General features: G+C 34.4%; 1 protein-coding gene across 1 annotated transcript in view; it reads right to left on the reverse strand.

Annotated features, from left to right (window-relative positions):
- Nucleotides 1-2101: 2101 nt before the first annotated feature.
- Nucleotides 2102-15751, reverse strand: part of LOC149806167 (RYamide receptor-like) — a 298313-nt gene continuing 284663 nt past the window's right edge. The window contains exons 2-3 of the mRNA XM_089951080.1: nucleotides 15336-15557; nucleotides 2102-7299 (exon numbers count right to left, since the gene is read on the reverse strand). Of these exons, the coding sequence (XP_089807206.1) occupies nucleotides 6931-7299; nucleotides 15336-15557 (591 nt within the window). The 3' untranslated portion in view covers nucleotides 2102-6930. The remainder of the gene's footprint in view (nucleotides 7300-15335; nucleotides 15558-15751) is intronic.

Below are 15751 nucleotides of genomic sequence, written 5' to 3' on the forward strand. Positions count from 1 at the left end.
TTGAAAAGCAGTGTAAATTACGAACCTATTTATCGTTCATATAACGATAGGAATGAATGAAATTATGAACCTATCGATCGTTCACACAACGGCATTGCAATAGGAATGAATAACATTATAAACCTATCGATCGTTCCCATAACGATATAGCAATAGGAATGAATGAAATTAGTAGCCTATCGATCATTCACATAACGATATAGCAATATGTGTAATTATGAACCTATCGATCGTAAACCGATATTGAAATAGGAATAGGAATGAATGAAATGATGAACCTATCAATCGTTCATATAACGACATAATAGGAATGAAAGACATTATGAACCTATCGATCGTTCATATAACGATAGGAATGAATGAAATTACGAACCTGTCGATCGTTCATATAACGACATAACAATAGGAATGAATGACATGAACCTATCGATGGTAAACAGATACTGAATGAAAGAAATTATGAAATGCAATTGTAGAAACAACATGGAACACTATAACTATCGTGGCGCCCATTTGACGACCAAGATGTTAACTCTGGTTCCACGCGCTCTAGTAAATGGCCAGAGAAGCACCCACGCATGGTCCGCTCCTCTCAGTCTGCTGAAGGATCCCTCACAGACCCGTTGGTCGCGAAGCCCTGGTCCCTCGCAGCGAGAAAACCAGTCCACTCTTCCGATCTTACGTCACCAAAACACAGCGTATACGTCACAGGAAACCCCACATAGTTCTGTGACTCCACATCCAACGATGTACAAGGCATGGCAGACATGTATAAAGCAGCTCTACAGCTGGAGACTCCACATCAAACCATATACAAGGCATGGCATTTAGGCAGCTCTACAGCTGGTGACTCCACATCAAACCATATACAAGGCATGGCATTTAGGCAGCTCTACAGCTGGTGACTCCACATCAAACCATATACAAGGCATGGCATAAGGCAGCTCTACAGCTGGTGACTCCACATCAAACCATATACAAGGCATGGCATTTAGGCAGCTCTACAGCTGGTGACTCCACATCAAACCATATACAAGGCATGGCATTTAGGCAGCTCTACAGCTGGTGACTCCACATCAAACCATATACAAGGCATGGCATTTAGGCAGCTCTACAGCTGGAGATTTGCTTCTGTAAAGGGGTAAGCTTCCTGACAAGACTTGGCGTAATGTGATTTGGTTATAGAGAATTTGCTCTATATGTACACTAGCTGTGACAGATATGCGCAGCTAGGTACTTAGGTTTCCCGCTGTAGGCAACTTGCACGTGCAGAGGTCTGAGTTTCGCTCAGGATTTCGAAATAACTAAGCCGAAAAAATATACCACCCTCGGGTGACGCTGTACGCGGCAACGAAACCCGAGTACATTTTTGACAACATATACATAATGATATAACTAACACACAATTCCGTGACAGTGTATAGAACATTTTCTGCAGAAAAAATACTTTAATCATTTCGATCACGTTATCCTGGCGAAACTCAATAATCCGGGAGAGTTAAAGCCGTTATTTACAATTTTTAAAACATTTTAAAAATTATTCTGTATGCCAGGAGCACACATTATATGCACGTATACATGAATATATGACATGAATTTATCAAGAATGACATACAGTATGCATGAACACATGGGCGTCAGCACGTGGGGCAGAGGGCACTTACCCCACCTCCAATTCGTACATAAACATTTTTGACCTACATCAGTAAAACTTAATAGCTGACCACTACAGGTCTGCCGCCACCCACCGACATGTTTGCCCCTGCCAAACAAATAATATTGCGAGTGCTCCGGCATTGATTCGTGATTACGTGATATGTATTTATAAAGTATGGCATCTAGTATACATGGAGACATGTGTAGGTGACTTGAATTTATGGAGACATGTGTAGGTGACTTGAATTTAGAAAGAATATATGTCTGGATACGTGATTAAGCTACAAAGAACGAAGAGTAATAATGCTTTCCGAACAGAAATCAGTCGCGATTGCTTTGCTCATTCAGCGCCTATGTCAATTATATTGCGTACGACTGCAGTTAAGACAGAAATAAACACACGAATCTAAATGTTTGTAATTTAAAGAAATACAAGAGACTCCCGTTTGTTTTAAAAGCCATTTATTGCACAAAACATTTTATTTTCTAAACACAAAGGCACGTACTTAAGACAGTTCCATTTGCTAAGACTATTCAGCATTTGTCACTATATAAGTATATGTGTACATACAATGACTTATACAAAGGTATATACATATATTTCCACTTATAATAGCTTTTATCATTTATATTTAGTCAGTATTATCCGATAAATGGGTGTTAAGGGAGAATATTTATTTAGCAATGACAAATGTGGCTTCAGGTATTGGAATAAATGGCTATTTGAATTTGCTGAGATAGTACTAAATGAACACCCACACCCACACCCACACACACACACACCCACACACACACACACATATATATATATATATATATATATATATATATATATATATATATATATATATATATATATATATATATATATATATATATATATATATATATATATATATATATATATATATATATACCTTAGCAAGATGACCAAGTGGGTCAGATATTACTTCCATACCTTTCGTACCTTGTATATGGACTAGAGCATAGAAATAATAACCGTTTTTCGATAATTATCTCCTGATTATTTGGCGTCTCACCCAAATGCAATTTTATTTATTTCTTTTATCAATAATAATTTCATGGTGCAGTTGAGCTTTTGCTGTTATCGGTCTTTTCCCATTTTAAATTCCTTTCCTTCATTTTTATAACCGATCTCGATTTGAATGTTGACATTACTGTATACAAATATTTTCAAAGAATTCTTATTATGATAAAGAAAGAGTCTGTACGCATGTGTTTTTAGAAAGTCTTTCCAGATTCTTCTCGTTATCTTCTGATTAAAAACTTTCAAATCAAAGCGTTTCTCCGTGATGTGAGAAGGTCCAAAGTTTTAAAGAAAAATATTTCAAAATACACTGAAAGGAAAATGTTTTAAAAATTGAAGTTTCCAGTGTGTCGTGTGATTTTATACCGTCGTATATTTATCTTTCCTTCATTCTGAAATTGTCTTTATTTGGGTAAATAATGAGGTCAAATATTTAATATAAAAACGCTAGTTCCCAAAAAATACTTATGATACCAGATGTTTTAATGGCATATTCATTAAGCATTTAAAAGGTTATTATTAGTATTATTATTATTATTATTATTATCATTATTATTATTATTAATAGGAGTAGTAGTAGTATTAGTATTATTATTATTTATTATTATTATCATCATCATCATCAATATCATCATCGTCATCATCATCAATCATCATAGTAATGTTATCAATAATATAACAGACATTTGTCGACACTTAATTGAAGCTGTCGGCGACAAATTCTTTGAGAAAAAAAGTTCAAATTAATTTGGAAAGGAAACTACGAAACTCATGACTCAAATGTCACTTAAACATGATTTTGAAACGCAATTTCAACTTCTGTGGCAAAAACAAAACATGTTTTAACCCAATGCTATCTCATTTTCATAACTCTAGAGGAATTTGACGAAAAGTTCTGTAGTTACAAATCGAGTTAGTAAAGCGTTAGCACCAATAATAAATAACAACAGCAATCAACATCTTCACCATCAGCATCATCATCATAATGTACCGATGACGATTAAATTTAATTCCATGATTATAATAAAATATAAAATGTTCTTATTTATCAAGGAGTATCACAGAAAGATAAATACGTTTGTAATTCGCTATTAATGTATTTATAATGCGTAGGTAATTTAAGAATACAAGGGTTTTGTCCAGAAAGATACCATTAAGTTCTTGTTAAGACCTCCTTGTCTTGAAATTTTAAACAAATGAACGCAGGAAATAAAAAATAAACTCCTGATTAGCATAAATTCATCTCTATATTGTTAGGTAAGTTTCTGAAACATATTTTATCCAAAAATGTTGAAGCGGGGTGGGTTGGCAAAATAATTTTCCCGTAAGAAAACGTTACTAAAACAAAGACAGAGATGTGCTTAAACGAAAGTGTTGTTGCAACGAGTATTTTTCGTGGCGTTACCTATTAAGTACCTGTTCGGGGGGAGAGTGGAGGGGCGGAACCGGGTAGCTGGGGGTGGGGTGCATGACTAACTTCGAACTTACTTTGGATAAATAATCTGGGCTGAAAGCGTATAATGTCAGGATGATCTCAAAATATCATCGAAAGTCCTGTTTTTGAAACCGGTGTCCAACTTTCAATAACATTGACTATATATGATTGCAAATAACATTATTTCCAAAAGCTCAACAGGTTTAGTTTCTCAAACTCGGTATTTCTAAGCAAAAGATTTGTAATGTCTCTTCTTGCTTTTTAAGTAAGTGCTGCCATATTTCACATTTTATCACATCATTCGCACCAGTTGCAAAGCTCTTGATGCAAAGAAAGCTGTTTGTTCATTTGTAATCAAAATAGACCAAACATTACCTGACGATAAGGAGCTTCAACTTGTAGCTGGTGTCATGTTGATAGCATACCATAAAGGTCAGAATTGACTAACTGACGCTAGAATACATTGTCAAATTTGGTTGAATAAGGCCATATAACACAAATTAAAATTTCTAACGGTCTTGCTGATAGAAATGTCTCTATTAAAACTGTCCTACAACTGAAAAGTAAGTTTAGAAGTCTTTTAAGTTTTTTCTTCTTTCTTTTATTTTCAAAAACAGCGGCTGAATCTGAGGACACCAGTCCTAATACACTGTATCATGAACATTACCTGCTCCGTCGCCCAAATTGATTAAGTATTTTCAAAGATGAGATAATTTAATTTGTTCAGTTTATGTATCTTATTTGATGACGGCTCAACTTCATTAGTTGGCAAGTGTTTGGATTTGATTCTCGAATGCGTTCTAAATTTGTCGAAATCGGACGAGCATTTTCGAAGAAGCCGGGTGTATTTATGTTTGTTTTATGTAGTTTTTTTTCCAACGGAGGCCTCATTGGATAATGCTTTGGTAGCATTTGTAAAGATCTCAAAGCAAATACTTTTTCTATTTAATTTATACAGGACTGGCAAGTATGAGGAAGAGTCACTGACGGGTATTACTAATTTTTAGTAAGTGCGTCTATATTTGATAGCTCGATTTGATATTAATGTTTAATAGCATATCAAGGTTACATCGTGCCGAAGAAAGGAAAGTAAAGTGACTCGCCCATAAAAACACCATTGTAGCCGACATGATTGATCCGATGGCAGGATTCGAACCCGAACCATTCTGGTCACGAGTCGGACTAGATAACCACTTGACCACTCTGGGTCTCTGTCTGTTTTTTGAAAGCGAATCGATATTATTTGTACAAACAAGAAACGTCTTGATCGTAAAATGCCTTGAACAAATCTGGTTGGATCTTGGACGAATGCATAAGTAACACAGTAAGTACAATTGTCCTTTCAACAAACGAGTTTCACCGATCAAGGGGGCTATCTGGTATTTAATTGGAATGACACGACCTGACCGTATCACATGATTGCATGACGTTTTGTAATTAAATTGCTCATCAATAACATCAACAAGAAGAAGAAAATTAGATGAGTTGGCTCTTTTCAGGCAAAGAGTAGTCACGTGTTTGATTAAATACAAATATTGGTCGATACATTGTAACCACAGGCTAATTTTCTCCTTTACAAACGGAGAGATGTAAAGTCAAAATTTTCTAAGATATACCATGAGTAATTAACTACTGTAGCTATATATACATATATCTATCTATCCGATGAAAGCGACCACAAAAACGAAGCAGTCATTTGAAATTTCCGGTATATCCAATATATGCAATAACATCAGTTAGGTATGTAGCAATACATGCGTAATTTGAAACAAAATATATAAGTCCTGTGTTTTACTGCATTTTCAAAAGATTTACCACACACACACACACACACACAATAACAGATGCCAAAATCCCGGTAATTAGATTGAAATCCACTGTGTTGTAAAAAGTTAGTTAATGTACCGGTATGATGTTCTGCCATCGTTTCGCACTAATAAGACGTTCTTAACCAATACCTATATGTAACTTAGTAGATAGCTTCATTACGTTCGTACAGAGACCATCAATATATTTGTAAACTAACTTTGCATCGTAAATCTTCACAAGGCAGTGATATTACATTAAGACCAACATAGAGGATGCAGATGTAATCTGAGTATTACATCTGACGAAACCAATTTAACTAGCTGCATAGAGTAAAAAGTAGCGGTCCTTCTGAACTTCGAATCTTCCTCAAGAAAATACAGCAGAACCTAACTGAAGTATGAGATCGCCGTTCATTCGAATAACCCCTTTGTAATATTACAAGAGAATCCGGCATAGCATCCCTTTAATCCGATCCCTTAACTGTACGAAGGATTGTATGCCCCTGGCATACATCAGCTGATGAGACCTACGGAATCCTGAGGATGGCAGGTGCGCATTATGATTCGACTGGTCTTCTGATTCAGAATTTCCTTGACTGTGAAAGTCTACCGAACCCAGGTTAAACGTTCCGCTGAACATTCGCGCCATCTAATAGCAATTAGCGTTAGAGATGAGTTTCAGAGTTTCGCATGGCGATGTGAATTCAACAAATAAGGATGGGTGTGGTATCAAAGCACAACGGATCTACTTTAACAAAAACAAACAAAAAAAAAACAAATACATATAATGTTCCAAATCTGCTGACGATTTCCATTGTTTTTTATGTCACCTTTACAGCATGGAAACGGACAGAAATGGTCTTATCTGAAGAAGAAAAAAGCACCCCGACTACACTGACCCTCATTCATGAAAGTAAAGAAGGTTACCGTAACTGATGAAAGAGACACTTTAAATGTGACTCACAGGGGTTTAATAAAAACGATTATAACTGAGGCAGACTAGACGAAGAATCTGTTAGCATCCTTGGGACACTGCTATCAAGCTCTTCGCTGTACAGGTGTCCGTTACACGATCCTCTCCCTCGAGTGGTGTTAATTTTTTCAAGTTCTCCGGAACCAATGAGTCTGTCGTTATATTGATATTCTTCCCTTGGTGGGCGATGGTATTGTCTGTTGTTTCGCAATGATCGATCCAGGTTGACGGATGACTTGTGTCTGATTGTATATCTATGTTGACTTTGTCGTCTAAACACGACTGTCTCAAATGTGTTACTACTCAACTGTCGCGGCAGCATTCCTCTAAGGAACCCACAGCATGGGCACCACAAATACAATACTGATATGAGATCCGCCTGAAAATAGACAGGAAAGTAAATGAATAAATAATCTCTCTCTCTCTCTCTCTCTCTCTCTCTCTCTCTCTCTCTCTCTCCGTTTTAAATAGTATGGACAATGCAAATACCGTATCATACGTTGTTTGTGGTCTGCATGGTCTCCGCTTTTGTATTTCTCTTTCAACCACTCTCGAACTCGCGTGACCTTGGTGTAGATCTCAAAGCCACGCGGGAGGTTGATTGGTCGAGATATCTATTACAGGAAACACATTGCTAATTCAGTGCCCATAGTAAAGATATGAAAAACACATGCTATTAAAACTTCAATAACTTTTAATTTCTAAATGCTGATGATCGCAAATATATTTTTCATTATTGACCAATCCTAGATGAAAGCTTGTGTGAGAAAACTGTATGCATCCTAATCTTGTTTTGATCTATATGTGTCTGAAAAAAGAATCGAATGCTAATTTCAGTAAAGAGTGCCAAAGTCAAGTCTGCAGAATGACTGAAATTTCATTAACATCCAATCACGACCCTCTGTTTTGTGTTCACCCATGTCCAGACTGGTTCCCACATGTTCATATAATTAATACCGTGGGCCCTAAATTGAACAATCAGTCTTGCCGTAGGAATAGAAATCTTCTATTCATCAGTAAGTCAAATGTCCAAAAAGTCAATCACAGAAAGAACACATTACATGCTAGATATCATATTTCAAATATATATGATAAGTTGGCTCTAGCTGGTGTCCATATCAGTCCTTAGGAAAAATACGATATCGTCTAATAAACATGCATTTATTTGTTTTAAGAGAAATAATGTGAGATCAAACTCCCCTTTTCGATGTTTTCCTAATATTAAACACAAATTTGAAAAACTTCCCGCCATGAACGTCATGAAGAAAGATCAAATTAAATACTATATTTTCAAACAGACTTGCCATCGAAAGTCATGAAATATAAAAGCTAATAACGTAGAATTTATACAGTGTAATCGCATTGTCCAAATGAAACAGCTGGCAAAAACGGGACGGGTAAAATAACACACTGACTGTAGACACAGAACGAACGTGAAGGTTACGGTAATGATTTAAGGAATTGTTTGTTAAATCAATCACATTAATCATCAATCGGAACATGACGGGCCTTTTCTTCCAAATATCGGAATAATATATGCATAATCTTGTTTGCCGAATGACGTCTTGTGCACGTCACATACCATCACAATCGGAACTATGCCATTTCCTTCAAGTCGAGAAATAACTTCTGGTGAGTTGTAGAAAGACACATTTTATATGTTTGCTTTTTAATGATATTTTATGTTGCGACAGAAGAGTCCTGCAATATACCGACTGTGAACTTTCTTTTCTTCCACTGCAATGTGAACAAAAGTAATTCAAAATATCGTTCTTAGCGGCGGCGAACATTCATGGTAGCTTTTCATAGCGTTCATTACTGGCGACTTGACTGTAATGACTTGTTCTTGGCCGAAACATTCAGAAGTTTCTTTTTTAAAGCAAGAACTCACCATAGAATTTTCTCTTACTGAATTTGTGTACATAATTCCATAAACGTAACATAATCCTTGCTCCATGATTCTAATTTGCAATGCGTACTTCATTCTTCGTGCGATAGAGTACTCCGGAATTTTCTGGCAATTTCCTCTTTTAGCTTAGATCACTCCATAGAGATGGAATGTTGTAAATAAGCCAGAAATGTTCCAGTTCAATTATCTTCCCAATAGGTGAGGTCACATTAAAACCCATTTCCGATTTCTAGTCCCTTTTTAGATTTGATCACCCGCCTGAACAAATTTTAGATCTTGTATAATCTTTAAGAATGCATGATTCATGATAAATTTATCAGTAAAAACAAATAGTGTCTTATTTTATTTTGAGGTGAATCAAAAGATCTACCTGGTTCGCGGCAAAAGACACTAAAATTTCCATTTAGCTTATTTCAATTAATCATTAAAAAAAATAGTACATCTTAATAATTTTGGACTAATGCACCAACCTAGTATATATAAAATGTATCGCCTATTAACTTCATTTTCTTATCCGCACTTTTTATTAACAATAGAGGAGCCTCAGATTCCTCCATCTCCTCTTTCTGTGAAACTGTTCCATACAACCTCGAATGTGTTGAACGGCAGTTAAACCCAAATCAAAATAAAATTCAGTATGAGTGTACATGTATGGGCTTAATATCAAATCAAAACACCGATTTTAAACAAGAAACAAAGATTTCATGATTTTGTTTTTAAAAATGTTTATCTTATCATGAAATAACTTATGCTGGAACAGGAAACACAAAACAGTATTAGGATATGAAAAATGTCCCAGTACTAAATCTCAGTACAAAATGATTTATTTTGAATAGCTATAGCATTGAAATATTTTCTACAATAAAACTAACCATTCATTACAGTTTTGCAATTAGTCTAGTAGTGAACGAGTACACTAATACTTGTCATTTTTACACAAAGTATATTTAAGCAATCGTCACTTCTTCATTTGAATATGTACGAAATACAAATGTATCGCTCTGTCACTGTTATCAATATCGATACATCATGTCTGATACTTTACAAAGAAATTGTAAAGGAAGAAAAACGATTAAATTAGAAATGAATGGTTTCATAGAATTTAAGGTATGTTCAGAGACAAAATTGCCCCACCCACTAAATACCTAAAGATTTCTTCACAACAAAATAGTTGAATGGTACGTGCATTATATAATTTTAGAGAAATGAATTTGTTAACAAATAATTATTGAATAGACTCACGAAAGTAATTGTGTGAAGCAAAACATATTTTTGTAACGATTATGCTTAATATCTTCTAATGCATCCATAAACTATTTCTTTCGCCCAGATAACTTAGTCTCACTTCCTTTTATAATTTTGTTTAACTCCTCTCCGACTGACGATAACGTCCATGATCCGTAAGACTGATACATTTTAAACCAAGATGAAGATGTTATCGATTATTTGTGTATGTAAAGGAGGAATCGAACCGGAAGTAATGTTGCACCGCACTGATCCGTACTGTCACCTATATAATTCAAGGGAAGCTACTGACTACAATCTCTTATTGCCCTGCCAGTGCTCAGATAATAGTGAGACATAAGTACCTTTTCTGACGGGGACAACATCCATCTTAACAATGTTACAATCTTATGGTCAAGTTTATAAAATAATGTAATATATCTTATAATAAAAGACTGACTAAAGTTTTGGAAAATCAAAGAGGTAAATATCATTCCAACACCACTTATTGAGGATAAATACGGTAGTAAAACTTCTGCCGGACGTAAATCAGAAAATATTTTGTTTTCTCTTTATCTTGCGAAGTTTTGACGCCAGAACTAGCCAGGTCAATCTTCTACTCAATGTTATCTAAATTAAATTAGAAAGACACATGAAAGATGCCACGATTAGTAATCTTGTAACAAATAGAAACCCACATCTGCTATGTTTTTAAATCTCCACAATTCAATTCTATTGCCTAATTTTGATGCTGTGTCTAATTTTCTAATAGATGTATAATTAGGTCCGTGTGAGTTATCGCAGAGTTGAATTCAGCGGAATATGAGCTTCGTTGAATATAATGTCGTACTACAGTTCTTAGCTATCATCAAGCTTTAACGAGGCATAGTGTTAGCAGTGTCCGTCCACCTGTCCTTTACAACATATCCTCCTAAATTTTTTAATGAAAATTTACCAAGCTATGTCTTTTTCGATTAGCCTTCAAAAATGCTGTCAAAGATGGAAGATACGTCATACATATCAGGGATGTTACAGTAAGCAAGGTCCCAATCATTATTCATTGCAGTGATTATTATTATTAATATTATTATTATATTGTTATTATTATTGTTGTTGTTGTTGCTGCTGTTTTCATTTTTTTAAAAATCATCTCGTCGATATCAAATCAGCCATTTCCTATACAACGTCGTTTTATCGAGATATTAAAAGGAAAATTGATAAAATGTTCACTCACTATTTTCTTGACAGGTATTAGCGTCATGAATACGGAAACTATTATAAAAAAATTCGCAAAAAATACCTTTATGAAAACAGTTTAGTTCAAACTTTGAAAACCTTTCGTATCTAAATTATATTATAGTGGTAAATATATATGAATAAGGTAAAAGTAACAGATCTCTGAATGGTTCTTTTCGTCACGAGGTCGGTTTGTGATCATTGCATTACTACATAACCACAGCTAAGGATGTTCCTAGAGTTAAATACTTTCATAAAATTAACAATTTAAATATACTAAACTTCGAGTTATGTTTGATTTTAATTCACCTGTGCCTGTTCTTTTGTCCAACGAGAATTTACGATTTCCGACCACAATGAAAGCAAAAAGACGATGCTGTGATTGATAGAAATATCACTTGAAAGATATAAACCATGGGTTAAAGAATAAAATACCTGTATTGTATTAGGAATATTTCATTAGGAATAGTTTGTTAGCATAGAATTACATGTTTTGTGAAATGCTAACATAGAATTACATGTTTTGTGAAATGCTAACATGGAATTACATGTTTTGTGAAATGCTAGCATAAAATTAGATGTTTCGTGAAATGCTAGCATATAATTACATGTTTCGTGAAATGCTAGCATATAATTACATGTTTCGTGAAATGCTAGACTAGAATTACATGTTTTGTGAAATGCTAGTATAAAATTACATGTTTCGTGAAATGCTAGCATATAATTACGTTTCGTGAAATGCTAGCATATAATTACATGTTTTGTGAAATCCTAGAATAGAATTACAAGTTTCGTGAAATGCTAGCATATAATTACATGTTTCGTGAAATGCTAGCATATAATTACATGTTTTGTGAAATGCTAGAATAGAATTACATGTTTTGTAATAACGCGTTTCAACTGGATAGTACATGTAGCCATTGTAACCACGCCGACTTTGTGACATCACGAAAAGACTATAATAGCGGCTGACAGTGAGAGCAATAATAATGTAATTTCAGGTTCTTTATTTCTTGGAAATATAAACTATTTTCCTCTCAAGCATGAATATTGTATAAAAAGCGAATCATACAGATTATACCTAATAAATAAAATTCAAAATGGACCTTCTTAAAACTGTTTATAACTATTCGTTACTCACGAACATAAATTCCTTTTTTCCCTCCCGGACCACAGTGGTTTCAGTCCCACAAACCCCTCGCCTACTTGCTTACGCCCTCAAGTGATATTTTTGTATCAGCCACTGTATTTTTGCTATAATGATAGTCGCGTGGTATGGCAGTTATGTATGGAAACTATAGTCCTGGTGGAAAAAAACTATACAACAATTACTCTCAATGACACACAATGGACTTTTCAGGCACAAATGTTAAATGTAGGATTTTTGTGTATATTTAATTTGCATTGTTTTTATTATTTTTTTTAAAAAAATGTTATTTCATTATATGCTATTGTAATATAACATTGTATGTTGAACCTGACCATGTCCAAAATCAAGTTCATTTTCTACTCGACCTGAATTTTTAATCCTGTAAACAATTAATACATTGCTAAGATATTCTCTATGTGTATGGGTTTAATAATAGAATCATTATTAATAGAAGTAAGCATATTAATTTGAGTCTGGGTCTAGGTTACTGGAATTCTCCTATAAATATACCGGATCAACCTGATATATTCCAGATCCTACATTATAATTGTAGTAATATACTTGCTAATTATACCTACGGTTCTATTTGGTAAACATTAGGAAGTTTCTAGCAGGTTATTTTCCATTAGGTTATTATTATTTTTTTAAATGCCAGTTGTGACCTAAGGACGAGTAGAGGACTATATAATCTTGTTACTGGAAAAATTATTCATTCATGCTTTAAGATCTTAGCAGTATCAGTTGTATTATTGTTGTGTCCAGTAGTTCATTTGGGCTGGAATTTATTTATTCAAATTATTTAATTCAAGTGATTCTTCTCAGGAAATACAAAGTGCTCTTCAAAAATAACATTCTTGGAAATAGAGACATTAATTTATACTGAAATTTCAAAAAAGGATTAAATTCTTGGATTGTATTATGGTGATCCAACAAAGGCATGTTGGCACATCAGCACGATACGGACCACCACAGGCACATCAACACTTTCAGCATTGGATTTAATTTGGATTTATACCAAAGTTACTTCAGAACGTTTATTATTAGGACTTGCATCTGTAATTCTTGGAATGTTGGGAATTTAATTCGTAATACCATAAGTTCCCTTTTTACATGTCCACTTTGTATTCTAAGAAAATAAATCATTCGTCGCATTTTGCAAAGCTTGTTGCTTCTCGCTCTTTTCTATTACTTATTTCAAGACCAAAGAGTCGTTATAAGCAGAAATTCTTATATACAACAAGAGTTGTTTTTTTACCCCAGAAGCATGATTTCGTGTACGGAATTTCCCCGGAGAAGATTTACGTGGAGAAAATAACCTACTTGAAAAGAAAAGGCAAATCTTGTTTTCTTGTCGCTTACTACTATGTCATATGGTATTGTTACAGTAATACAGTACTCAAGAGAAAGGCGGGGTCAATATTGTTTCTGCTGCTGGGTTAATTTTGCGGCAAGCCAAAAAGCATACACATGCATAAGATGCGATGCTGATGCTTGCGGGTTAATGCTTCGGCATATTGGTAAGTTCGAATTTTTCAAAGATAAAAGTTGCATCTTCTGACTGCATTGACATGGTTATGGAACTTCCCATTGGTATAATCCAACTTTATTATGTTAAACTATCACCAGAACGGGAATTGTTTGATTTTAGAACAATAATCTCAAAACAACAATTAGATTCCACTCTCCAAAATGAATGTTCTGATGTAAAAGTATTACTTGAAAGCATTTACATATAAAAAAGAATCATCCTAAAATTCTATTCCAGAATAATTGTATTTTGATGGTCTATCACTTTGTGAAATTGAATGTGTTGATTAAAAGCGTGGGCAATAATCATACGTACCAAATTAAAGCAAGATGTATGGTCCATTAGAATTATGGAAGAATTTATTTTTGGACGATAAACGTTCCAATTTGATAAAATAAAAAAGAACAAAGAATGAAGTTTTCAATCTATGACACACAGACACACAGACACACAGACACACACACACACACACACACATATATATATATATATATATATATATATATATATATATATATATATATATATATATATATATATATATATATATATATATATATATATATATATATATATTGAAAGTAAGCCGAGATATCAAACAGGTTTGAGTAATTGTAAACCGTTTATTACTGACGATGTAGCCGTCAATTGCAATGAGGACATGCAGTCCTTTGTTCTACAATAAGGTTAGTTATTACAATAAGGACATGCAGTCCTTTGTTCTACAATAAGGTTAGTTATTACAATAAGGACATGCAGTCCTTTGTTCTACAATAAGGTTAGTTATTACAATAAGGACATGCAGTCCTTTGTTCTACAATAAGGTTAGTTATTACAATAAGGACATGCAGTCCTTTGTTCTACAATAAGGTTAGTTATTACAATAAGGACATGCAGTCCTTTGTTCTACAATAAGGTTAGTTATTACGCTCTATACCCGCTGATACGTCCCAGACTGCATAGATTAAGATCAGTCATTTTATATGTGTCTATACCTTGTGCTGGCACTAATCAGCACAAGAAGCAATATAGACCCTGATCTTCTTGCTCATTATGTGACGGCAGATCTGTGTCGATGTTGTTTGCAGTTGGACAGAACATATAAGCGATTACATGCGGTATGTCCCTTAAGCAAATGTGAAACAAAACGTACACATTAGTACATATGCGTGCACAGGTTAGCATGAATGCAAACTGGTAGATGGGTTTAGATGAAAATATAAAATTTGTGAAGAGAGATGGTGATCTAAACATAAAGAAAGAGAAAAGAAGGAGAAATAAAAGTAGCTAAGTAGATATATCAATTCTGCACCCATTTATACACGAAATGACAGTATGGAAAATACAGACACAAGAAACAAAACATACTCTAAAACTTTCGTTCGTGAATCCGTATATTATGGGATTGGCAAAGCTATTGGACATGGCGAGCCAGTGCACAGAGATATATACTCCAATTAGGAAGTTTTCATCAGCCTCGCTTTTGTATATATGCACTTCCGGGAAGAAGTCCAGAACGAGGAAGAAGATGTGAATAGGCAACCAGCAGACTCCAAACATCACGACCACAATGACAAGCATCTTTACGACCTGAAAAGTAAATGAGATTTGCGTAAATTAATTAATTCATTGACGTAACGAATTAAATTCATAAATTAGTTGTTACTGGTATGTAAGTATAACATTGGAGACATTTTGAACTATTAGCTGAGAGAGAGAGAGAGAGAGAGAGAGAGAGAGAGAGAGAGAGAGAGAGAGAGTACACCAAGCATTTAAATTGCTTA

The sequence above is a fragment of the Sinohyriopsis cumingii genome, chromosome 2 (genome assembly GCF_028554795.1).
Source record: "Sinohyriopsis cumingii isolate HCF-2022 chromosome 2, ASM2855479v2, whole genome shotgun sequence".
Classification (NCBI taxonomy): domain Eukaryota; kingdom Metazoa; phylum Mollusca; class Bivalvia; order Unionida; family Unionidae; genus Sinohyriopsis; species Sinohyriopsis cumingii.